Source organism: Emydura macquarii, unplaced genomic scaffold (genome assembly GCF_026122565.2).
Source record: "Emydura macquarii macquarii isolate MOO-44397 ecotype Brisbane River unplaced genomic scaffold, CSIRO-AGI_Emac_v2 contig_3530, whole genome shotgun sequence".
Taxonomy (NCBI): Eukaryota; Metazoa; Chordata; order Testudines; family Chelidae; genus Emydura; species Emydura macquarii.
In genome coordinates this window covers 10,475,205-10,501,387 of record NW_027133667.1, presented here as the reverse complement: position 1 = coordinate 10,501,387, position 26,183 = coordinate 10,475,205, and the positions used below count along the sequence as shown (strand labels likewise).

The 26,183-nt window shown below is 38.3% G+C and overlaps 1 protein-coding gene across 8 annotated transcripts in view; it reads right to left on the bottom strand.

Annotated features, from left to right (window-relative positions):
* The window catches only part of CACNA1C (calcium voltage-gated channel subunit alpha1 C), a 648,228-nt gene that overhangs the window by 552,799 nt on the left and 69,246 nt on the right, over positions 1–26,183 (bottom strand). The window contains exon 1 of one of the 8 annotated variants that reach the window (XM_067536227.1): positions 22,609–23,159. The exons of 6 other annotated variants lie outside the window; for them this stretch is intronic. In XM_067536227.1, the coding sequence (XP_067392328.1) occupies positions 22,609–22,657 (49 nt within the window). In that variant the 5' untranslated portion in view covers positions 22,658–23,159. Of the gene's footprint in view, positions 1–14,990; positions 15,043–22,608; positions 23,160–26,183 lie in introns of those variants that run through there. One more of the 8 variants, XM_067536229.1, reaches the window with a different exon arrangement.

Sequence of the window (26,183 nt, the reverse complement as noted above, 5' to 3'; positions counted from 1 at the left end):
TAAAGGCATTATAGTCTCACTTACCAGCTAATTTACGTTTTGTGGGTCAATCTGCAACAGTGCAGATACTGGATTCCCCTTTTCACCCCCTCTAATAGGCAGGATGAAGATGACCAATTACCATCAAGGATTTTCCCACTCTCTTCAGCTCCTTCCTCTGCTTCTCTAGTTCAATGACTGCCATTCTGAAAAATCTGGTGGCCTGCTCTACCTCTCTCACCAAATAGTGAATATCTTCTCAAAGTTTGAAAAGCCCAGTAAGGCGAGTATCAGCCCACAGAAAGCAAATAAGCTCGTAATTTGCCTTTCTGTGGCTCAGCTGTGACAATGCACTAACTGGCTTCAGTATACTAGTGCCCTATGAAAAAACAACAACAACTCTGGAAGGAGAACAAGGAATGCAAGCCTTAACTAGGAAAGAGAGTCTGAGGATTATCCAGCAGGAGGAGGGGAAGCATGTTTCCCAATAAGCATGCTGAAAACTATGGCTGCTAAATGCAACTACTAGATAGATTTTTTTTTTAAGTGAGTCCTTTCGCCCACCACAAGGCAAGTCTGTGGAGAGAAAAGGTTGATGGTCAGATAGTATTAACCGGAAAGATATAGGCGTCTGTGTGATTTGCCAGTCTGAGAGTTGCACTAAGAAGGAATTTTTCTGGATTATCTTGCCCTGGGAAAAAATAGCTCCAACTTCTCTTGAAGGATCTCAATTTTCCAGCCATAAAAAGAAAACCAAAACCCCCCAGTTCAACAAGCATCACCATGCCTCTTGAGAGGGGCTCCTGGTGGAAATTGGGGCTCAGCTTTCTACTTCTAAGCTGGAGAACACCTTTCCCTTCTATGAACCATGGCCCACTACAGCAGCTGTGAAAACTCAAGAGGGGAAAGGCAGCTCCAGAAACCTAAAGATCCTATTACTATCCCAAATAAGCCCTTGTATTGGAAGAAACCTGAAAGAACCAATTATCTATGTATTTCTGGGAATAAGCAGCAGCAGCTTTCAAATAAAATAGCAGTTCTGCTGCAATAATGCAGTCTTCCAAAGAACACACTGGATCAAATAGACATTGCTAATACAAATGGCATGAGTTGACTAATGTTTGCCTTTTTTACCAGTTATTCATGTATGAATGCATGAAACCAGTCTATCATTTTAAGCATTTCTAGAGAGCCTATCACTACAGGAGCTATGCACTAATATGTGCTGTATATGAGCTACACATCATGAACACAGTGTATTCCATGCACTTGCTGGTACAAACTCCATGCATAAATCCTCATAGAGATGGTTTGCACAAATCCTCATCCTAACAGACAGCTTTCTTGCTTACATGCACTTTTTCACATCTTTCAGCTAAATCAAATATACAAATTCAGGAGTCAGCACTCAGAGCATCATACCTACTACATTTCAGATATAACTCCTTTCATTTTAATGGAGACCAGGGATTCATCTGGCCATTTTATAGGTTTGATCCTAATTGGCAGACCTCGGGTCCACAAACTAGTGGACGGATTAAATTCATCTGCATGTACTTTTTTAATCAGTGATTTTGTAATATGGATAATATTCTTCATTTAATAAGTAATCAAAATATAACTTATTACCATCTGCCAATAGAAGTTAAAAAGTCTTCACTTTATTAAATGGTCTCAGAATACCACATATGAAAAAACAAGATGGAAATAGATTATACAAAATGAAAGACAAAATGTCATGTATGTATGTGCACACACGTGTGCATGGTAAAACAGCTTTTTCTGGCCAGCCTTTGTGAAGCAAATGGCATATCAGACCTGGGTTTTTCAATTGAGGTATGTCACAGATGAAAGTCCCGCTTGTGAAATTCCTTTCCCTTTACAGAAAGCCATACCACAAAATCCTGCAACCCGAATTATAAAACTGCATGTTAAACATTGGTTGAGTTTTTCTAATATGGAAAATATTCTAATATTCTAATAATTTCTAATATGGAAATCAAAAGAGAATATCTGAAACAGTGACAAATGTTTATTTACAGGTGATATGTGTTCTCCAAATAGTTTAGAGCCTGCAATTTTGCTGATTTCTTCATCCTATAATGCTAATTACAGTTACCATGCTGCCTGTATCATACCCAATCAAGAACTGGATTAGGAAGTCGGTTTTCAGTTGCATCAGGCAAACAGTGGATAAATAGCATGAAATAGAGATTGTTGCATGGGCCAAGGTGTGGGTTAAACACTGCATGTATGTAGACTCAGCCTTTAAGGTCAGCAGGGACCATCATGATCATCTAGTCTGATCTCCTGCACATTGCAGGTCACAGAACCTCACCCACCCATACCTGTAATAGACCCGTAACCTCTGGCTGAGTTACTGAAGTCCTCAAATCATGATTTAAAGACTCCAAGTTACAGAGAATCAACTATTTATACTAGCTTAATCCTGCACATAACCTGTGCCTCATGCTGCAGAGGAAGGCAAAAAAAACCCCAGGATCTCAGCCAATCTGACCCGGAGGAAAATTTCTTCCCGACCCCAAATTTAGTCATCAATTAGACACTGAGTATGTGGGCAAGACCCAGCCACCAGACACCTGGGAAAGAATTCTTTGTAAAAACTCAGAGCCCTCCCCATCTAGTGTCCCATCATCAGCCATTGGAGATATTTTCTGCTAGCAGTCACAGATCAGCTACATATTATTGCAGGCAATCTCATCATACCATCCCCTGCAAAAACTTATCAATTCAGTCTTGAAGCCAGTTAGGTTTTTTGCCCCCACTGCTCCACTTGGAAAGCTGTTCCAGAACTTCACTCCTCTGATGGATATGCACCTTTGTCTAATTTCAAGCCTAACTTGTTGATAACCAGTTTTTATCCATTTGTTCTTATATCCACATTGGTGCTTAACTTAAATAACTCCTCTTTCTCCCTGGTATTTTTCACTCTGACGTATTTATAGAGAGCAATCATATCTCCCTTCAGCCTTTGTCCGATTAGGCTAAACAAGCTTAGCTCTTTGAGTCTCGTCTCATAAATTAGGTTTTCCATTGCTCTCATCATCCTCATAGTCCTTCTCTGCACCTGTTCCAATCTAAATTCATCTTTCTAAAACATGGGAGACCAGAAATGCACACAGTACTCCAGATGAGTTCTCACCAATGTCTTGAATAATGGTACTAACACTTCCCTGTGTCTACTGGGAATACCTCGCCTGATGCATCCTAGGACTGCATTAGCCTTTTTCATGGCTGCATCACATTGGCAGCTCATAGTCATCCTGTGACTAACCAATACACCCAGGTCTTTCTCCTGCTGTCACTTCCAACTGACAAGTCCCCAGTTTATAGCAAAAATTGTTGTTGTTAGTCGCAAAGTGCATGACCTTGCACTTTGCATTATTAAATAGCATCCCATTTCTATTACTCCAGTTTTCAAGATTGTCCAGATCTTCTTTCATGATATTCTGGTTCTCTTCCATATTGCCAACACCTCCCAACTTGGTGTCATCCACAAATTTTATTAGCACACTCCCACTTTTTTGCCAAGATCATTAATAAAAATATTTAAAAAGAATGATCCCAAAACTGATCTCTGAGGGTCTTCACTATTAACCTCCATCAAGCCTGACAGTTCACCTTTCATTATGATCCATTGTAGCCTCCCCTGTAACCAGTTCCTTATCCACCTTTCAATTCTCATATCAATCCCTATCTTCTCCAATTTAATTTATAATTTCCCATGTGGAATTGTAACAAATTCCTTACTGAAATCCAGATAAAGTAAATGCAGTAGATCTAATCTATCTAAAACAATCAATTATCTTCTCAAAGAAGATCAGGTTGGTCTTGCATGACCTACCTTTTATAAAACCATGTTGTATTTTATCCCAGTTACCATTTATTGTTATGTCCTTAACTACTTTGTATTTCAAAATTTGTTCCAAGACCTTGCACACAACAGAGCTCAAACAAACAAACAGACTTGTAGTTTCCTGGATCATTTTTCCCTTTCTTAAAAATAGAAACTATAATAGCAATTTTCCAGTCATAGGGTATGACCCCCAAGTTTACAGATTCATTAAAAATCATGCTATAGAGCTTGCAATTTCATGTGTCTGTTCCTTTAATATTCCTGGATGGAGATTATCCAGGCCTCCAAATTTAGTCCCATTAAACTGTCTGTGTTTGACTTCCACCTTGGATGTGGTACTTTCTATTTCCATATCCTCCTTCCCATTAGCCACCTTGCCACTACCCCCAAGCTCTTCATTAGCCTTATTAAAAATTGAGACAAAGTATTTGTTTAGATGTTGGACTATGCCTAGATTATCTTTAATCTCCACCATCCTCAGTGTTTAGAGATCCCACTTCTTTCCTTGTAGTCATATAACTACAGGTCCTTTTACTATTAGTTTTAATTGCTTCTGCAAGGTTCATTCTGCTTGGCTTTTGGCAGTTTGCATTTTATCCCCACACTTTCTGACCTCCATGAGGTAATGTTCCTTGCTGAGTCATCCCATCTTCCATTCCTTGTAGACTTTCTGCTATCTCTTAATCACCTGTTTGAGATACTTGCTCATTCAGCTTGGTCTGGAGTCCTTCCCTATGATTTTTTTCCCTTTGCTTGGGGTTCAGGCTTCAGATACTTTAGGTCAAAGTTGCAGAAACTAATTCCAAGACTCCTCCACATTCAGATCCTTGTGTTCTTCAGTCAAACCTACTTCCCTAACTAATTCCCTTAATTTTTTAGTTTGCCATTTTGAAATCAAGAACCCTAGTTGCAGATCTATTTTTGTTTATTCTTCCATTTAGTTTAAACTGAATTAGCTCATGATCACTTGAACCAAGGTTGTCCTCTACAACCAGTTCTTCTATGAGGTCCTATTGCTTTGACAGAGCAGAGATCTGGAAACCCCAGCAACTGTCAGCTGTACACAGAGATCTGTCCTGACCAACTAAACAATGTACAGTACAATTATTTTGGCTTTAGTGGGTGGGATTGTGGTTTTAAACTGCTGCTTCTGGTGCCTCTGTGTACTTGCACATGTCCAGTCAGCAGCTTTCAGAGGCCTTATGCCTAAAGCAGGGAGAGCGGGACAAGTGCATAAAATATCACCAACTTCTATTTAATTTGACATGTGCAATATGTATGCCCTCTGCATCTGCTAACATCTGATAGCAATGGTGCAAAACCATCATCCCACCATTTCTCTATCCCCTTTGAGATTTCTAGCACTATTGTTTGCAACAGAATTTCCTGGCCCTTGTGTCTGGGAGCACAAGGACTGAGATTGTACCTGGCCCCTAAGTAAAGTTGACAAGAGTGAAGGGAAGGCTCATGCAGGAACTCTCCATATCTAAGTACCGGTATCTCTGCACCTCATTCCCATAGGGCAGATACAGAGCCCTTTGGGTCCCAGCATTCCTGGGATCAGTCACTCTGGCACTGAGCCTGTTTATCCAGTTATCTGGGGTTATACACACTTTCCAACCACATAAACAGTGCTGAGAATTTGGCCATAACAGAAAATATGGGTAAGACTTAAGTTATAGCTACATTTTCTCCCAGTTATTTTAATATATCTTTTCAGTGTACTTATCTGTTAGCAGCGGAGTTCACAGCTCTATGTTTTCCACATAATAGCTGATAACATTATTAACACCCAAAGGACAGCTTGCTGCATTGCCTTAAGTGTCAAGATACATCAACTCCTCCAGGAGAACCCACGTAAAATAAATCAGGCCTAAATTTTCAGAAGGGACTAGTGATTTTGAGTGCCCCCAATTTTGGGGTGCAAAACTTTGACAAGTTAAAGGGGTCTGATATTCAGAGACACATGTTCAGCACTTTCTGAAAATCAGACCCTTTTAAGGTGTCAAGTTGGGCCCCAAAAAGTGGAAAAACCTGAAAATGTAGACCTTGGCATTTACTTATAAATAATATTTTTGTAATGTTAAGATTACATATCTAATATCCTAATGAATTACTGGGGCACTATATACTTGAAATACAGTCAGCTTAAAAGGAAAGTGAATTAAAAGTAGTTCCAAGTACTAAATTGGATCTTGAATTTCTCTGTTAATCTTTTTGTTTTTATAGTCACGTTTTCTTGTTTTTTAAATATTTTTCTCTCCTCTGTTGCTGTGGAAAAGACCCTCAGAACAGGAAAAACTAACAGTATGGGGGAAAATAGCAAAACTGACAATACACAAAATTCTGTCAAATGCACAAAGTTAACCAGATGATAAAAGACATCTTTTTTCTACCCCCATTCATTTAGTAATCTTATTTTTTACTTAATATTATAAAAGGTAAAAATACAGGTAAAAAATAAAGACAGATGATTGCTTTTTAACTTGACAGTGTTCCCTGAAGGTCTTAGAGGAAGAAAGGACAAAAGCTAAGCAGCTCCTGGACTGGTAGAAAGAAGGGAGAGGATGTTGCCCCAGTGGCATTATCCCACTTTCCCTCAATCCCACTAAATCATCTCCGCAGGTGTCTGTGTAGTATTTGAGCTTTGCAGGTTGGGTGGGGGCAGAGGACATCTGATCTCCCTGGAATTGACCCTTCACTGAACCTGCAGAAATTTAGTGAGTGAATTAATGTTGACTCTGATACACGAGAAGGAAAAAAAACTCAGTTTGAGTCTTAGATTCCAGGGTGGCTTTGCTAGGCTAGCAGATAGAAAAAACATCTTTTTTTTTTAAAACCATAAACTGAACATATTTGAACTGGAATCATTGAGACAATTGTATTTTTACAAAGGCATTTTTCACAGTAGAACTGCACCTTATTAAATTCTTTGGGTATTTTTAAAGCATTTAAGTTAATCTTTAACATGCCTACATTTCTCTGACATACTTTTGTATTTTCTGGTATCCTCCTGGAATGTGTTCAAAGTCTGAAAATTAAGCATATGTAATATCCAGATGCAAAAACAGATACTGACATTGCTCTGCAAATTTTTGCCCTAAATTAGGCACTGAATCATAAGGTTACATCTGCAGTAAAGAAAAAAAAATGTACGGACAGAACTGTCTGCTAGCATGAAGCATGTCCAATGATAATAAAAGGTGGGAGATGTTAAGAAAGGAGGATCCCTCACAAGAAATGTTATGAGTAAAAAACACAATGTCTGGCTTGCATCTTAGGCTGAAAGCTGTAATGCATAACCGTGAAATAGTTCTTATGTCACTGGCTGTCTATACAAACATTGTTAACCAACCACTCTGACCTTTTCCGCAGTGGGTGCAGACAAATGCATGAGACAGTCTCTATAGATTCTTTCTAAAAATATAAATTCCTGTTTATACAAAAGCAGATCCATTGATCATTACTGAATACACGCACATACAAAAAATCCCTAATCAACAGAAAAACACGGCAACAGTAGCTACAAACCAGGATTGTAGAACTCTCAAGTAAATGTTGGTGGGTAATTGCTATATGAATGCTATTTAGGCAGTATTGCTAATCATTGAACAAATCCTATGACTTTTTAATGGGCCTCAGTTCACACTGAAATCAATGGAAGTTGAAGCTTCTCGGCACCTATAGAAATAATAGTAATGTAGGGCTGGAAGGGACCTGAAGAAATCAGTTAGTCCAACCCACTGTGCTGAGGCAGGACCAAATATATCTAGATCAGGAGTTCCCAAACTTTTTGTCATCACCACCCCCATTTTAATGAAGTATTTCCTGCTGGGGCCCCAGACAACATGGAGGATGCCAACACTAGGAATTGCTGTGGCCCCATCTGCTGATGCACGACCCCATTTGGGGTCACAACCCACAGTTTGGGAACTGTATATCTAGACCATCCCTGACAGGTGTTTGTCTAACCTGTTCTTAAAAACCTCCAACGATGGGGATTCCACAACCTCCCTTGGAAACCTATTCCAGAGCTTAACTATCCTTATAGTTAGAAAGCTTTTTCTAATATCTAACCTAAATCTCATTTGCTGCAAACTAAGCCCTTTACTTTTTGTCCTACCCTAGGTGTACATGGTGAACAATTTATCACCCTCCTCTTTGAGACAATCTTTTACATATTTGAAAACTATTGTCATGTTCCCCCCTCAGTCATCTCTTCTCTAAACTAAACATTCCCATTTCTTTCAACATTTTGTCATAGGTCAGGTTTTCCAAACCTCTTATTTTTATTGCTCTCCACTGGATTCTCTCCAGTTTGTCACATCTTTCTTAAAGCGTGGTGCCCAAAACAGGATACAGTACTCCAACTGAAGCCACACCAGAGTCAAGTAGAGTAGAACAATTACTTCCTGTGTCTTACATACAACACTGCTGTTAATATATCCCAGAATTATATTTGCCTTTTTCGTAACTGCATAGTATTTTTGGCACATTTAATTTGTGGTCCATTATAACTCCCTTTTCCCCCTCCCCATCCTCTTCTGCAGTACTGCTGCCTAGCCAGTTACTGTGTTCCCCATTTTGTAGTTGTGAACTTGATTTTTCCTTCCTAAGTGCTGTGTTTTGCACTTGTCTTTATTGAATTTCATCTGATTGATTTTAGACCAATTCTCCAACTTGTCAAAATCATTTTTAATTCTAATCCTGTCCTCCAAAGTGCTTGCCACTTCTCTTAGCCTGATAATACCCACAAACTTTATAAGAGTACTCTCCACTCTATCATCAAAGTCATTAATTAAAATATTGAATAGTACCAGACCCAAGATGGACCTTTGTGGGACCCCAATTGATACATTCTCCCAGTTTGACAGCAAATCATTGACAACCATATGGGCCAACTCCATGGGTACATCGGTGCTAAAAATTTTATGCATTTTCTTGGCTCATGTTTTGGATCATTCTATCACATGTGGGCATTTGCAGGAGAGCATTCAGGATTAAATGGAGAGTGAAATCATTATGGGTAAGTCTATGTAAAATTATAGTGATGCAACCTGAAGAGGAATATATGTTTGCAATTTCTGCAGAAGCTTTTAACTGAAAGTCACTGGATGTGACAGAATGTTATTTCTTCAATTTTGGAGACGTTTTTCCTACACTGGAATCTCAAATTATTAAGCACATTTGTATAAATCATTTAACACATCTGTACAAATGAGACAATGAGGTGAAACCTATAGACTGGAATGCAGCCACTATTTATACCCAGTCCACAATTTTTGAGACCTGATTTTCTTGATGATGGTTTTCTGGAAGTGAAACTCAACAGAAATAATTTCACATATGTGGAATAGGCCACAGCAGATCACCACATCTTAGAGGAAGGCAAGTGCTTCAGCCTCTGTCACCATATTGCCTCTACAAAGAGCACAAACTCAAAATTGCATTTATAAAACAGAGGTTATAGGCTGTGGAAAAAGGTTTTGAAGAGATGTTATGTAAAGATACGAAGAATACACTGTGCCCCTATTTGGTAGGGCGTCCAAAAGATATATTGTATGTTAGAATGTGGGTTTTACCATGATATAAAGAAAAACTGTCTACAATCCTTGGTTTTTAGAAATACATTACCTGCCCCAACAAAGTGATATGATCTCTTCTGAAATAAAAAGAATATATTGCCATTTGTAATGTCAACAGTTGCATACTTCAGTAACAAATTTAAGAATAAAGACACTTAAGATTAATCTAAGATGGAATATACTTTGAGAGAATGGTAGAATTTAGATGCAATTATATTATTTCTCTCATTCTTCTAAGATTTTGTTTCATTATCTATTTATGGAAAAGCCATGACCAAAACTTGTTCTAAATAAAACTGATTCCTGCAAAATATTTAAATATATTTTTAGATAGTTTTATGTTATATGTAACATATACAGCTAAAAGTTAGTCCACCAACTCTAAGGATTATATATTTAGCATGATACAAAAGTATTTAATCTAAGGACTCCATTAACAGAAGCCATGTGGCTAAATCTCCATGCAGAATAATTACCTTGAAAGAGTTCATACAACATCTGCACCAACTGGTCAATCTCACTGAAAATAATCTTCATACTTTGAAAGTGTTTTGTTCTAAAAGCTCTTAATATGTATCTTTAGAATAGTTAGAGTTTAGTATTTTGGCACTGTAATTAGAAAACATGGGTCAGAAGGACATTAGCACATTTCTCTCTTATTGCATGTTTTCCTACCCCTTTCAGAACTAACTAGATCAGTGCCATTCACAGTAATTTATTTATTCTAGTCCATTGAGTGAATAATACCTCTGCCTACATACATAGAGTACACCAACACATATATCCAAGACATTAGAATGGCTCTAAAAGGGGGTATTCAGTTCCTTAAGTATAGATTTTGCATTTTCATAAGAATATTTTTAAAATAAATAAAAATATTTTAAAAATCCTGTGACAGTTTTGCTGGAGATAGCTAGAACTAAACAAACATGTACAGTTGTTTCTGTTCAAGTCACAATGGGGACTACAGTTTGTAGTACCCACTACCACCTTTTCAAATGCCTAGCTGAGATGAACACGCAGGACAAAAGACGCTGGTTGAAGCTGAACCAAGATAACATGGAGCTGATTCTAATAGGAACAGTAAAGAACGAAAGAACCAATCTCCTCCCTAACTACACATCCACTGAGAGCTTCTGCGCACAGATTGCTAAAACAGTTCTCAGCTGTGGGGTTCTCTTTTGCTTCTTAATGCTGTTGGATGCCGATGTAGACAGCAGCAGCAAAAAATGTCAATTTCTATCAGCAGTTGACCAGAAGATTGTTCCCCTTCCTGTCAGACTCTACCTGGGCATGTTGACATCTGCATTCATGAGACCCGGGCTTGATCACTAGAACATCCATCTAGGAATAAAACCACCTGAATACCCTGAATAGGCTGCAACTGGTTCAAAACACATGCTGTGCTCTGCACTGGCTCCCCATTGAATATAGAGTTCAATTTGAGGTCTCTCTCCTGATATTCAAAGCCCTCCCGGGGATTTTTCCCAGCTAGCTGAGAGACTCTCTTTCTCTCTACCCATGACCTTAGCGCAGAGGGATGGATTAGATGACTTCTTGAGTCCCTTCCAGCCCTACATTCCGATGCTTCTATGACAGTTACATTCCACTGCAAACATGAAATTGTTGACCAATAAAGAAGGCTTATAAGTGCACAAGACAGAATTTTCATAGAAGCTGGACCTTGTCTGTAGGACTCAGTCCCACAAGAGATAAGAATGCCCAGAGGCCTCACCGCACTCAGAACTAAACACAAAACTCATTTCTTCAGCTTAGCTTTCACAGAATAAGTTCTTCACACACACACAATTAAAAAAAAAAACCTATGAATTATTCAAGTTTACCCCTCTGGCAGGTTAGGAAGAGCAAGAGACTGTTTAATTTTTGAGAGGTATTCAGATACTACAGTAACAGTGGCCATATAAGGACACAGATAGCTAACTCCTGCAGCCAACGGCTATATCTGCAGCCAAACTCCTAAACTGAACCAGATAAAACCTCCATGGAAGTATGATAGAGTTTCTGATAATCCAGGTAATGAAATGGGAGCAAATGAAACTACTATCCTGATCCTCCAAATCTTTATATCCCACACTTCCTTTCCTCTAGGAGAGTAAGGTATTTGCTGGATATTAGCCTCTTCATTACTCTCCAAAATAATTTCTGCTGACCTATTAAGTATATTTGCTGTATTGCTTGTAACTGGAGCATCTGGTGCCTGCCCCCTGTGCAGTCATTATAATGGTATTTAGTTATATTAAACAGGGGTTTAAACCCCATCCTGCCATACACAGTCTGAGGTCCATTACTGCAACCCTATATTTAAATAATGTTAGAGTTCTGACATAGACAGGCAGAAATAATGCAATTCAAAATACAAGTTGTACGTTCATCCTCATGACCAGCCTTATCCTTTTTGAAATAAAAAATCACTTGTGCGCTATTAGAGCAACAAACTTCTATTACATTTGATTGGCCTTTTGACATTTGTGAATCTGTATCTGGATAGGGTTTCCTTATCCATGCTTCTGGCAAATAAGGAACTGTATAGTGCTATAGGTTGCATGCCAAAAAGTGTAGCAACTTACCACAAAAACAACTTCTAAATTCTATGCACAAGCCAAAATCTCCTCCTTGGTACACTGCCACTACTCACGGCACAAGTATTCTCAAGCAGAATATATGAAAAATAAATGCATATTCAAACAAACAAACAAACAAACAAAGTATGCTGAGGAAATGTTGGTGGAATCAAGGCAAAGGCAAGGTACCTTATACGCTTCCGAGTAGAAACAAAATAAGATAATACACTACAGAAAACTGATAGCAAATTGCTGGCCCATAATATACCATCAGTGTCCAATGAGAACTAATTCCCTTTCATTTCAGAGTAAGTTCTGCTTAAAGTCAATGACATGATATGGGCCCATGCAGATTAACGTGCTATTGGCAGAAATATGCACCCTAGTTTGGCACAATACAAGCATTTAGCTGATGTCTAAGCATATAGGTGTCACTAGATATGGTGGGAGTGGGTTTCATCTTGGACTACAAAAGTCTTCAGAATATTTTACTGGACTGTTCACTTTCTGAAAATCAGGCCCCTTAAGGCATCTCAAGCTATAGGTATACTGTGGCCCCTTATTACATATGCTGCTTGTGTTTGTAAAAGTTCAAGGCTCAAATCTTCAAAATAAGTTCTTTCAGAAAACCATAATCTTAGCATCTATGATTTGCCTTTTTCTTGCTGTTTGAGCTAACACATTTCCAACATCTTTTTTGTTGTTGAGGTTTTTCTGTTTGTTTTGTTTTGCTTTTTAAACAGGCATAACAGCAATTATGCTGGTCTATGCATTTTCAACATACGAACAATAATCTTCCACTGCAACTAAAGGGTCCAAATAGTTTAGGAAACATAATATGAACAGGTAATACCTATATCCAGTCTATTCCCCATTTCTTATTTGTGATTGTTACAATCAACCTAAGTAGGGCCCAGCAAGACAACATACCTGATCAGTAAGTACCACAACATTTTGTTTATACAATTTCTGTCCCTTGTTTTTTAGCTCATGGTGTTCTTAAGAGAGCTAAAAGTAAACAGAACCCCTTTTGTCAATCTCAATAGTATAAAAGTTTGATAAGCAACATTTCTTTTCACTATGACTAGACTAGGAGTTTGATTTAGACATATTTTAAAACCTGAATCTGGAGATTAAAAATTGATTTTCAAGTGTATTTCATTGCTTATTCATTCTGAAAAGTGCTCTTTATCTTTTAGACTTTTAGTGAGGTGAGTAAAATGTTATTTACCTCTAAATAAAATGGGGCCTATTGGTCCATAGATTTTTAAATTGAAGTGCCCATTTAAATCAATGAGCAGTTCTGTTTCACAAGTGATGGGACAGTATAGCCCAGGAAAAATACTGGAGCAAGATTCTACCTTAACAGACAAGAAAATATTAGATTTATGTTATTTTAATCCATTCATTGCTTTATGAATTCAAAAACCTTCATGGAATATCCCAAATCTAAATGATGTTCCAAAATCCTAGATTTTGCACCTGAAATTCTAATTTAATTGAAAGTGGTATAAAATTACATATAGTTTACACTTACTTGTTGACAATATATCTGAGTCTGCTTAGCAGTACAAATTATTACACCTAAGGTCAGCATAAGTTACATTCCAATCAACTCTACATCCATCTGTTTTATATGTCAATATACAAATAACTGTTGCTTCTTGCTAAAGGCAATTTTAAATCAAAACACAGAGATTCTGAGATCACAAATGAAGAAGATATAGATAGAACATTTAACGATCCACTTCTGAGACTGGTAGAATACCAGTGGATGCTCAGTTAACCACAGAGTCTATCAGACCCTTAGATATTTAACTAAATCCAAATTCTAGATATTTGCATGCAGATCTGAAGGGGGAATTTGGCCTTTTGATTACTCTGCCATGTCTGTGTATTGCAGACATTTTCAATACTGTGTTACCTAGACACAGCAAAGTGCATTAGAAATGGCATATCAATCTTAACTTTCAACCTCCTGACATTTATCAGTCTGTGTCATACCTTAACCTTACTTTAGTTTAAATATATTTTTGAGTAGCTTTAACTGGAAGAATGTATTTTAACACCATCTTCAACTGGCACCATCATTAACCTCCTGAATGTACTTAAACGCCATTGCCTATCATATGAATCATTGCAATGCTTCTATATCTAAAACACATGAAATCTAATGCTAACAACTAGATAATGTAAGATTTCAGAATTTTTCAAATTTTAGAACTCTGATTAGGGTAAAAAATGCACAAAACAGAAAATACAACCTCTATCTGACAGAGCTGTGATAGATTTACTTGCAGGGAGACTCAGATACTTTTTGTGTGCTTGAGTGTATGTGACAAAATGTGACATGAAATTTGTAATAGGGACATCACATGGACAAAAGAAAAGTATTACATTTTAAAAGGGAGGATTCTTTAAAACTATTACATCCATCAAGCCAAGCTGAACAAATGGAGAAGACTTTTTTTTCTTCCTCCTTTGGAATAAAGGATCTGAAATCTGATCAGTAACATGAATGTCCTTCCCTGTAATGCCTGTAAGGAAGAAATGTTGACTTAATTACTCAATTAGGCCCTATTTACTTTATAATTATACTGTCATGTTCAGTCATTTTAAATTGTTTTTTCCAAAACATCCAAAGGCAGCCATTTACATCATGGACTGAAAAGCTGAAAAACTTTAGTTAAAAAACAAAGCCATTTCATAGAAGCATATTTTAAAAAGAAAAGATCAGGTATCCTTTGGGATTTCAATGTGCAAATGGTCACCAGTTTGTATTTTCATGGAAACAATTAACTGAGTTTTACCCATAGGATACAAGAGAGGTCCCACAAAGCAAATCATATTCTTGACCCATCTTTGGATCTGCTCAGAAAATTTTAGGTCCACAGGTCATCCATATTTAACTATCATCTTGGAGGTTTCAGAATAGGAGCTAAGTATCTCCCGCACATCTATACTAACCCTATTTGTATCCAGCTTAGAAGACTGAGTCCCGTGGATTTCTTCAGTTTCCTTACTGGTGCTGAGACATATTGGACTTCACTTTCTAGCCAAGGTGTCAATAAGCTCCTTGATAACACATCCCATTGGTTAAAGGAGACAACTCCCAGGTGTGTTATTGACTTCACCCTGGCTATAATGATGTGAAACTGGTTTTCTGAGCAGTGTGCATGCAGGTCTCATCTGCAGAATGCTTGAGCAGAAAGTATAGAAGCAGCCAAACCTAAGAAGTCAGCTTGGATTTCAATTTTTATCAATTATTTTTATTATCTACTGTTAAGTAAAGCATAAAGCCAAATCCCAGGGAGGGAAATTTTGACCTTTAACAGTGTGTATGGACTGTATTTTGGCACAGGGTAGGAAAACCACCTGCTTATCCTGCTGTGACAAGTTTAGTATATTTGTTGAAAAGACTTGCTCCAGGTTTGTCTCACTGTGTCTTTAAATTAGGAGAACCTCAGGCACCCAAGATACTGTCTATCCTAGTTGAGTTCAGTGTGATTTCTGGTGAGGATGTCCAGGGTTATGTGGGCTCCCTGAAACCACCATTTGTGGTTCCAATGATTGCTTGTGCTGGCTGATTAAACACAGTAGCATGGCTATAATTAAGCTACTGGCTGGCATATTTAAATTAACATTCTGTCCTTAAACCTGCAGTAACCAACCCCATCCCTTAGGAATCTAGCTCTTGGCAATGAAGTGTGTGCCTTTCCCTTTTTGGGGAAAGATTATTATGAAGTTGGTCTCATTTCAGCTATGAGGCAGCTTAGCATCATGAAGTAGGTTTCAGCCTGAGTCTATGCTTCTTTTGACATTGATTAGTACAGGTTCAGGGTCATGAATGATCTCCTGACTGTAGGGTATCATCATTTGACCTCACAATTGGACCTCTGAGCACCTGTTGATAATCTGATCATGGATTTTTGCTATGGCAACCAAAGAACACTACTGGAATTATTGGAAATGGCTCCAGTAGTTCTAGTCATATTTGAAAGATAAGGATTAATTACTGGCAGTGAACAATCATATGTGATCAACAAGGAATTTGGAATGCAGCATCACCCAAGGCTCTAACTTCTTTTCTATATTCTTCACTACATACAGCATGTGCCCTCTAGAGACATTTTTAGACATGGATAAAATATCACCAGTATGAAGAGGACAGACAATAATACATTTCTTGCCCTATGGACCCTATTAGCTCAGATTCTGTCCTAGAGGGTACTTAGATAATACTGCCAGCTAGATTTATCAGGGATGACTCATTCTTAGCCCTGGAAAGACAGAAGTCTTCCTGGTAAATAAGGACAAGAAAGAAGAAAAAGTGCTTTCATAATCATGTTCCCACTTTATTGAGGGGGTATACTTGGAAGTACTTAACTGTGTTAAGAATTATTGCATTTATCTCAACCACACTCTGACAGGCCAATGAGAAAAGGAAAGGATTCTGTATGCCTAGGTGATATTTAAACACACCAGTAGTGGGCTTTATTGTAAAATATGCCCTGCCTTTTTAAAGCACAAATACAATAGGACTTTTCCAGGCAAAGTCCAAGGTTAAGATATAAAGTGTGGCTCAATTCAGCCAACCTCCAGAGAGGAAGAGATACCTCTCTCACTTCATATTCTCCTTGCATCTCCAGTCCTCTCCCACAAAGGATGGCTCAGGTGTGGGGGATCTCTCCCACATCCCCTGCAGTGAAGACGGATACAAGAATCCATTGAGCTTCTCCACAATAGCCATGTCTTTCTTGAGTGCACCTTCTGCACCTTAATCATCCAGCAGCCCCACTAATTGTTAAGCAGGTTTCCTGATTCTGACATACAATAACTAACAGCAACATTTTTAAAGTATCTTTAATTAGTTGCTTTTCAAATTCTTTCTTAGCCTGCTTAATTATACAGCACTTGCCAGAGTTTATGCACCTTTCTACTTTCCTCATGAGGATTTGACTTCCAATTTTTAAAGGATGCCTTTTTGCCTCCAACTCCCTCTTTTACTTTGCTGGTTAGCCATGCTGGCATTTTTTTGGTCCTATTATTGTTTGGGGTTGGAGGTTGTTTTGTGGGGTGTTTTTGGCTTTGTTGGGGGTACACTTTTATTTTGAGAACTGAGAGCATACACATGTAAACATGTCTCATTGAAGTCTATATAAGAGATACAAGCTTATTTGGGTTAGATCACATCCTTTTTTTCCTAATTGGTTCTTTCCTAGTTATGGAGTAACCATTTGTTTTTAAAAGCCCCTGATAGAAAAGGGCCACAGTATAATCAAGACCTCCTCATTGAACCTGTTCCTGGCTAGATCTATGTTCTGACATCAACCACCTTTTGGGGGTCACATCTCTACACCTTCTGTCTGCAGATGTAGTAACCCTTAGGGTGCAGAACTCTTTTCTCCATCTAGAAATCCACTTCAGCCTATCACTCCTCCCCTTGAAAAACACTGCCTGAAAACACTTCTCTTTAGAGAGCATTCAGCATAGCTACAGCATTATCCTGTGTCACCAGGCCAAGATTTTCCCCAGCTTCAGAACATTTGCTCCCATGGCCATTTTCTTAATAGAAACCAGCAGAAAAACAGTCTTAACTCAGTCCTTGCTTTCAGGTTTCTGCTCTACCCCCTCAAGGCCTCTGGCAAGTTCCCAGTTCTGACCAAGCCTGCTGAGTAAGTAGCCTCAGGGCTATTGTCCTGAGCACCTGACCCACCACAGGTGTTTCCAGCATATCTTCTCCTCTCCCTCAAAATAGCTTTTCTCATTGACTTCATCCTCCAATTGCCCACTAGCAGCCCTATATAGGCCCAAGTGTAGCCCCACCCTCTTAAATTAGCTGGATTAGACACTCTTGCTCTGGTCTAAGGGAGCTGGGTTTAATCTACCCATCGGGATCAGCTATCCTCTGACACATGTATTTTATGAAGCTTTAGCTAATGTCTTAGCTATTTTATTTAATATTGCAATAGTGCTTTAATTGCTTGCACAATGTGCTGACTACTTTGAGGAGGAAGATAGTGTTTTGTAAATAACATTATTTATTGTTCAGTCACCAGGGTTAGGAGTTGCAGAATTGCATGTCAAAACAGCAATTCATATTTCTTTTCCTGCCAAAATCTGAAACTAAAACATAACCAGATACCATGGGCATCAGTCTCAAAATGGAATTTTTATATCCCACAAAACAGATTTTCTAATGTTTATACTGGCAGACCTTTGCAGAAAAATTAAAGGAAAAAATATAGTTACCAGAAAATTAAGGAACAGGTTACTAATCTGATTTTTTTTTTAATTATGGCAGTTTAGGGCAGTTTCTCATACATGTAGGAACAACTTCGCAAAAGAATAAAAAATAAAATTAGCATTCTGAAAATACAGCAGAAAATTAGAGTAGACATCCAATATTGTCTCGCTTACATCTTCAGTGGTTTTGTGTGTAACATAGCATGAGACAGATTCCAACCCATAAAATGAAATATATGTATTTTTACCTATAAAGTAAAGGAAAATATCTTTCACCCTTAAGATGATGTATTATTTTCTGCCACAGTACACATCACATGATCCTAACTTCAGATCAGAAAATATCTTATGATTATATTAGGGGCCTGATGCTCTTATTACCAATAGGTTCCTGGTAAATTGAGGAACTAATTAATATAGCCTTTATTTAAGAAGATACAAACTTATTTTGAAGAGACCCTTACAAGGAAAAATTTCAAGAACAAAGTATGTGCATCCTAGAAAAGAAAGAGGCTGCAAGAAGACCTAATTATTGTTTAAAAATATCTGAGGGAGTCCCACAACGAGCAGGTAGGAATCTGTTCAAACTATTCAACAAGGACAAAACCCAAAGGCATAATCTGAGACTGAATGAAGAGCAGTTTAGACCTGATATCAGAAATGGATTTTCACTCAGAGGATCATTACTATGTGGAATAGATGACCTAGCAGGAGTCTGTAGTATTAATGAATTTAATTATAGGATGGATACATATCTAACTGTCAGTGCTATATATGGACTTTTCTTCTGAAAAGCAAATATTCTTGCTGAGAGGTAGAGAATGGACTGGGTGGACCTAGAATCCTTTCCTGCCAAATATTTCTCTATTTCTTTTATGACATCTTAACTCCATAGCCCTTTAGTGCCACCTTCTGGAAGAGGCAGTACTCAACCAGCCCAAGTTCTCCCATGTACTTTGCCCACCCATTCTCACCTCCTACTCAATGGTCATCATTAGGTCTTAAGTACCGGACTCCACCTCCCCCATTGTTCTCAATGCACTTGGATTCCTATATGATACCTCTGTGTTACCTATTTTTGTATTACTGCATCTGAAGAAGAGAGCTAGTCTCTCGAAAGCTTATGTCTCCAAATATTAAATCTGTTAGTCTTTAAAGTGCCACAGAACTCTCGTTGTCTTTGCTGTATACAGACTATACCCCTCTGAACATGTCCACCTTGATAATCCCTGCAGCTGAACTACTTTTTTAAAAAATAAATAAATAAATAAATAAACAACAACTAGTTTTAATTCCTTTCCTATTTGGCTAACAAATCTCCCTCCCAATGCCAAAAGCACAAGCACTGAAATTTACCTAAATGTTTAAATTACACCTGAGAATCAAACTAGCAGCACCAAAGGGCAGGTTGACTCACTATGCTCCCTGTGCATTTTAAAGGATTGCAGAACATACTTTTGCAGAATGATTTGCCATTTTATGTTATGACTAAAATTTTTGAAATACTATGATGGGATGCATTAAAGATGTCCATCTAAGAATACTCCAGGTCCCATAGGTGCATTTGATATGATGGAGTTAGTTGTAAACACTTTTCTTGTGCTTGTTTTTTATATTTTTCCCCTAAATAAAGATATGCCCCATGACTACAATGAATAATTAATTATTGAAATATATTCCATTGTGTAGAATAATTAAGCTTTGAAAAGTACCTAAGCATCAAAAAGCAATAGTACTACTAGATAAAACAACTCCGTTACCATTTTCTATGTGCAGTACAAGAGCGTGGTGAAAATGTATCAGACCCATATCTTTAACCTCCAAAAACTGGGGAAATTATGACTTCAGGGTGAGAATACATCATCACTTTTCTAAACTTCACTAATAAAGTTAATACAAGTATATTATAAATCTGCATATATTAATCGTTAAGAAAATAGTATATTCACAACAAAAATACCTTTGTAATCATGTGATCTTCCCTATCTGACCAAAGGTCTTTGTTACTTTTTATTTTTTAAATAAAGAATAGCTATTTGGCTCATTTGTTATCCAGACTCCAAAATGGGAGACCATTTAGGTAGTCAAGTAAGTGGTTGACTGGATATAGACATATGCAGAGACCACCTATGACAAGAAGAGGCCTACTCGTGACACTCAAACTTCTAATACAGACATAAAGATGTGCCTTTTATTGGCAGTACCCAGAATATCCTCCTTGGTGTCAACAGGTGGGGAATGTAAGGCTAAAATATTCTAATGTCCTAAAACAATTTTTTTCAGCTATATTGAGAAAAGCAGCTCAGTTTCACACCCCTGGCTTTCCTTTGCACTCATCTTTTTAATCTCTGCCTTTCATTTTAGAATCAGTGTTTGCTCTAATTACTCCATTACATCCTAGGATTGGTTTGCTCTGAGCTCTGATCTTCTTTGCCAACACATTTTCTTGGCTACAAATCCATTTTAACCTCACAAGCTCCCTCCATTTACAAAAATAAAAAGAGATATGAATAAACTTCTGCTCTCAGGGAAACAAACTTCCTTCCATGTTTGGAAGGTTTTCAGTTTGTTTTAGAAGTTGTTCTTTCACCTAGCAGCACTGAAAATCAGTATCCAAAGATAGATGCAATACTGCTCCCCCAATTATATAATCACTGCAGTTGATAAGTAGAGAGCTGGATTCAGGTTGCCATAGTGTTGGCATATTGCTATGAAGGCTGAGCTCTTCGTCCACTTAACCAGCTCTGTCATTGAAAGAGAAATCCACTTCTGTCTGCCGTATGCATGTGCAAAGCACCAGGGTTTATACAAAAAAGAGCACACTTTAGATCAGGGTCTGATTCCTCGCCCCGCCCACCTTATTTTGGAAGAGTACTTTGAGGGGGAGGGGAGTTGTTTGTTTTTCTTCTTAATCTATGTTTCTTTGGGGGGTTGATCGCTGAAATCGACCTATTCCTCCTCCACTAAGGCTACTACACCCAAATGCACCACGGGTGTTTCCCCCCCAGCTAAAAAGGACTAAATAGGAACTGGAAAACCTGGCCAAAAACTGCTCTCCTAGCCCCAGATTGAGTGGCTCACCAAATGACTCGAGGCGCTTTTGGCAAGTCGAGATGTTTGATTCCGGTCTTTAAGGGAAAATCCCCCTCCAGCAACAGTAGGAGTAGGGAGGAAAGGGGGCAGCATTTACAGACAGACAAGTTAGCCTCTGACACCAGAGGTGTAAGTACGCACCACTAAAACCGAGAGGCTTCCTTATCAGGCAATGCGGGTAGGTTTAGTGGAGATAAAAAAGAAACTGGTCACAAATGGGGTTATATGTTGAAACCAGATAAACACTTCGATAGATTACTACCCACCAAGGACCGCTCTCTCTTCAGGGGAAGAAAATGGCTCTATTTGTTCTGCAACCAGTTTCTGCATTAAATGCTGCTCAGGGAGAAGAATGGAGGAGTAGAGAACAAGCAGGTTATAGGGTAAAAATAACATCAAGTACTACAGCTGCCAGTTGTGTGTGTGTGGCGGGGGGGGACTTCTAGAGCTGGACCAACAAAGTTTTAATGTGGGGGTAGCGGGTTGCACTTCTTAATTATAAAGGGAACTAATGTGTCTTCATATCCAGGATGTGGACAATCAGAACAAAAGCTACTTTAGAATTCCATACAAAAAGTAAAACCCACCTTTGATTTAAACATAAAACAGTGCTACATCATATCTTTCTATCACAATATATCTCCGACATATTACATATACGTGTATGAGTGTGTACATAGATAATTCTCTATCCCCTTCCCTTTGATGTTAGAGATTAGAAATAGCCAAAGAAGAAGAAAAGGGCTTCCCTCCCAGAATTTTGGGAAACTGTATTGAGATTTTGGTTTGGACGAAGTGGTCTGATATTAACTAATGAAAACCTCTAGTCCAGGCTATACTGGAAGTGATCTTCCTCTGACACGTAACAGCCAAGCTGCACAGAAAAATCACTTAGCCTTCTTCCAAACTGTCCGTTGGGCGTCCCTTTTCCACTCGTTATTTTGTTATTTTAAAAAAAGAAAGAAAAAAAAAGGAGGACTTGGACAACTTTTCTTTCCCAGGTATTTCTTATGAAACACATGCTCCCATGGGGATTTTTCAGCGGATACTCTAACAAAGATCACTGCAACAAATCCGTCTAATGTTATCAATATGATCTGAATGGAAATTGGTTTCATAGTCTGGTTTTTCTCACTATTCCCCCTGCTATCGTTGGCTCATGCAGCATCAGTACAAACTGACATTAAAGATTAGAGACGATGGACAGAATAATTGCTAGATCCTTTGAGGTAAACCTCAATCTTACCTTGATGGTTTTCTTCTGGGATGTACATCCTCTTGTTTTCATTGACCATTTAAAATGAGTCCAGATTAACCCCTCCAAATATCGGCTTGGTAAAATTCAAGGAAGAATGGAGCTGCAGTATTTCCCCTTTTATTATTACCTGATTCCCATTATTGCATCAAACACCAAAAACTGATCCTTTCCACTACTGCCTCCTTTAGTGAAATTGCAATGCATCCTCAGTACATCCGGGCCCCTTCCAAGAATTTAGCACAGCACCTCTGGCTGCTAAACCATTAAAAAAAAGAGAGAGAGAGAGAGAGAGAGCAAGAAGGGGGGAAACGAAAAAAAAGCATCCAGGACAAATCTCAAAGGGTTAAATGTCTTTTTTTTAAATCCATCAGTTACAAGAGTAAGAAAAGGAGTGGGGTGAGAAGAGATGTTCAAAGGTTGCTACTCCTCTTCAAAGCCATTCCGAGCGCGTTCTGTTGGCAGGGAGCTGTTTCTGCAGAGGAAGAGGGAGAGAGAGCATAGTCCCAGCCCCTCACTCCCTCTCAGCACACTCACTTCCCTCGGTCTCCCTCTCACAGACAGACAGACACACTGAACATTTCCAGATGTTCCAGCTGTGGCAGCAGCAGCACACAGATCCCCGTGCACAGCTTTAGGAGCCGGCTGACTTGATCCGAAAGTTTAACATGCTCTCTCTCCTCACTGCGCCTGCTGAAACCTTTCTACAGACATGACGTCAAGAAAGCAAGCTGGATCTGGCTGCCTGGAAAAGTGGGAGGAACGGGGGGGAATCAATAGACAGATTGACAGACAGAGCTTTGTGGAACTGAGCTCTATAATATTCATTGCAGATCGCTCCAAGAATTCCACTGCAATTAGAACAGCTTTCCACTATCCCTTCCTCAACCTTATTTCTCAATATTGTGGGCTCTACCCTGCGGTTCCACTACGGAATGCATCTGTGATCTGAATTTAAAGAAGGACAGTATCATTTGCTGAAATATTAACTTCTGCTTCATATAACAGCGTTTAACAAAACATCGGAACGAACTGTGATTACATTTGATCAGTTAGGTTTAGGATGCTGTATAACTAAAATACAAACACAATACATGAAGGAGGATGAAAGGAATACGGAGGGATAAGTTGCACAGACAAGACGATGCACAGATGTTTAAACAGATTAATCAAGCTAGGATTTTCAAAATCCTTGGTGGAAGCACAAAAGTCTTCTGGTGGGGTATCCCACCACTCTTCTTAATTATCCCTGCCATTTGGCACACTATACTAGGAGCCTCCACAGGGAGCAGAAATGACTTCTTTCAAACAAAATGTGAACTGAATACAGTACATGTTAGATGTATCTGGGCTTTCAGAGCTGCCATGTTAAACAAGAGATGCAGAGTTCCAAAATACCCCTCTCAGGAATGAGGCTAGAAATTGTGCTGATTGGGGAAGCTAAAATAGTTGGAGTTACATGTTGGTGAATGTCTAGAACATTATGTTGTACATATAAAACAATAAATGCAATATTTTAATTGTCATATAGTGTCAACTTATAAGCATCATGCATGCATCATGATTCATGGTGATTAAACATACATATAGCTCTTCATTCCTGTCTAATGTATCTTCAATTAAGCTAGTATAATAGGATTTTCCTGTTCATATATTTTGAGGCTAGTAATACAATATTATCAGGATTTTAATGATAATGGCTGTTATCACATTTCCTCCAAATGGATCCCCATGCGTTGACAAAACGTTTATCTTTTAGGAATTTTTCATCGACCATTAAAATGTAGGTATCTCTGGGGTGAAACTCAAAGAGTAACAGCACACAGCAACATGTACATTAACAGATTTGTTGAGAAAAGGAAGAGAACGCCATATCCACTTGAAACGACAAGGAAAACTGAGCTAGCCATAACCCAAATAGAAAGCTGAAATTTGGCCTGCACACTGGCCTGTAACAAAAAAGGTCTCTTGGTTTTCTAATTACCACAGCACTTCCATTTTGGGTGGCATTGAAAAGACAAATTCTCCAGAAGCACAGTGCCCCATAATACCATGCTGAGGCACTGATGTGGCATTGACTCAGAAGAGAAAGTGCTTCCAGTTGAATCAAAAATACTACTTTCTCCAGAGCCCTATTTAATTTATGAAATCAGGTAAGATCATGGATTGAGATGGAATGTGTATATTACATTAACTTTTTAAAATAATTTCAAGTTGACTTTTTGTCTATGAAAAATAACTTCTCCCTCAAAAAATATATTTAATAAATCCTTGGCATTGGAAAAGAACTGAACAATGGCTCCAGTTTCTTACTTTTGAATGAAAATAAGTATGCTCTATTGTTCTCTTCATAAATCCAAATTTTTACCATATTGGATTGTGTTCATTGACCATTAGTCAACCAAGATTTACATGATTCACCCAGAAAACCATCACTTGCATGGACACAGTCACTTAGGAAGCATTTAGGAGAATGCTGATCATTGCTGCACAGAAGTCAAATACTCCTTGGGGCATTTGTAAACATCTCATTTGCCCATACTGTCTTCTGCTCAATAAGCAGAAAATAAATATACAGCATTAGTCAAATGTCAGCTAACAGCCACCATAGTGTTGCTTTTCTGCCAAATCACATACATCTGCAGGCATATACACAAGCTGTCCCTACCACCTACAGATCTCTTTCTCCAGTCTTTATTCCGCTAAGCTCCAACATAGGACACAATTTGGGCCAATTACCAAAAACAAGGTTTAGAAGAAAATAGTGTAAGAATCTAGAATATTACCTGGCATTAATTTGTTGGCATTAACAAGTTTTACTATAACCAGCTGTTTCCTGCTTCAACATCTTTGACATAATAGTTTAGGGTGACCAGATAGCAAGTGTTAAAAACCAGGACAGGGAGTGTGGGGGGAGGGGTGGGTAATAGGCACTTATATAAGACAAAGCCTCAAATATCAGGATTGTCCCTATAAAATCAGGACATCCGGTCACCCTAAAATAGCTTACTATATAAAAGGTGAAATAGAAGTTAATGTGAATTTAAGATAATGTCTTCCTGGTAATGAAAGACAGTCAAGAGGTAGGACAGTGACCATCAAATATTTTTCTAAAAATTCCTATTTTAAACACTAAGAAAAGTTTTTGAAAATCAGTTTGTTAAAAAGTAGCATTTAAAGTAAAGGTCGTTATACCACATTTCCCTACCACTGCGGTAAGCTAATACATACCACATATTCCCATGGGGCTTAAGGGGTGTGATGAGCCTCTCACTGGCTATCTGCATCCAGAAGTATTTAACCCAGACAGATTAAATATAGAATAGCAATTGGGAAATGTAAATGTAATGATCCCCAACACAAGATAGCAGGGTTTGAACCTGAGGTCTTTACCACCAAAACACATACTTCTTGAGTTAAAGGAGAAACTTCGCCTTGTAGGAGGAAGTTGTTACCTCTACACAGACTAGCCATTAGACAGATGGAAATGCAGCACACTTAACAAGTATGCTACATCAACAAGTAGACTGGAGTCTAGTTGCAGGATAGCACACTAATGCCCTGGT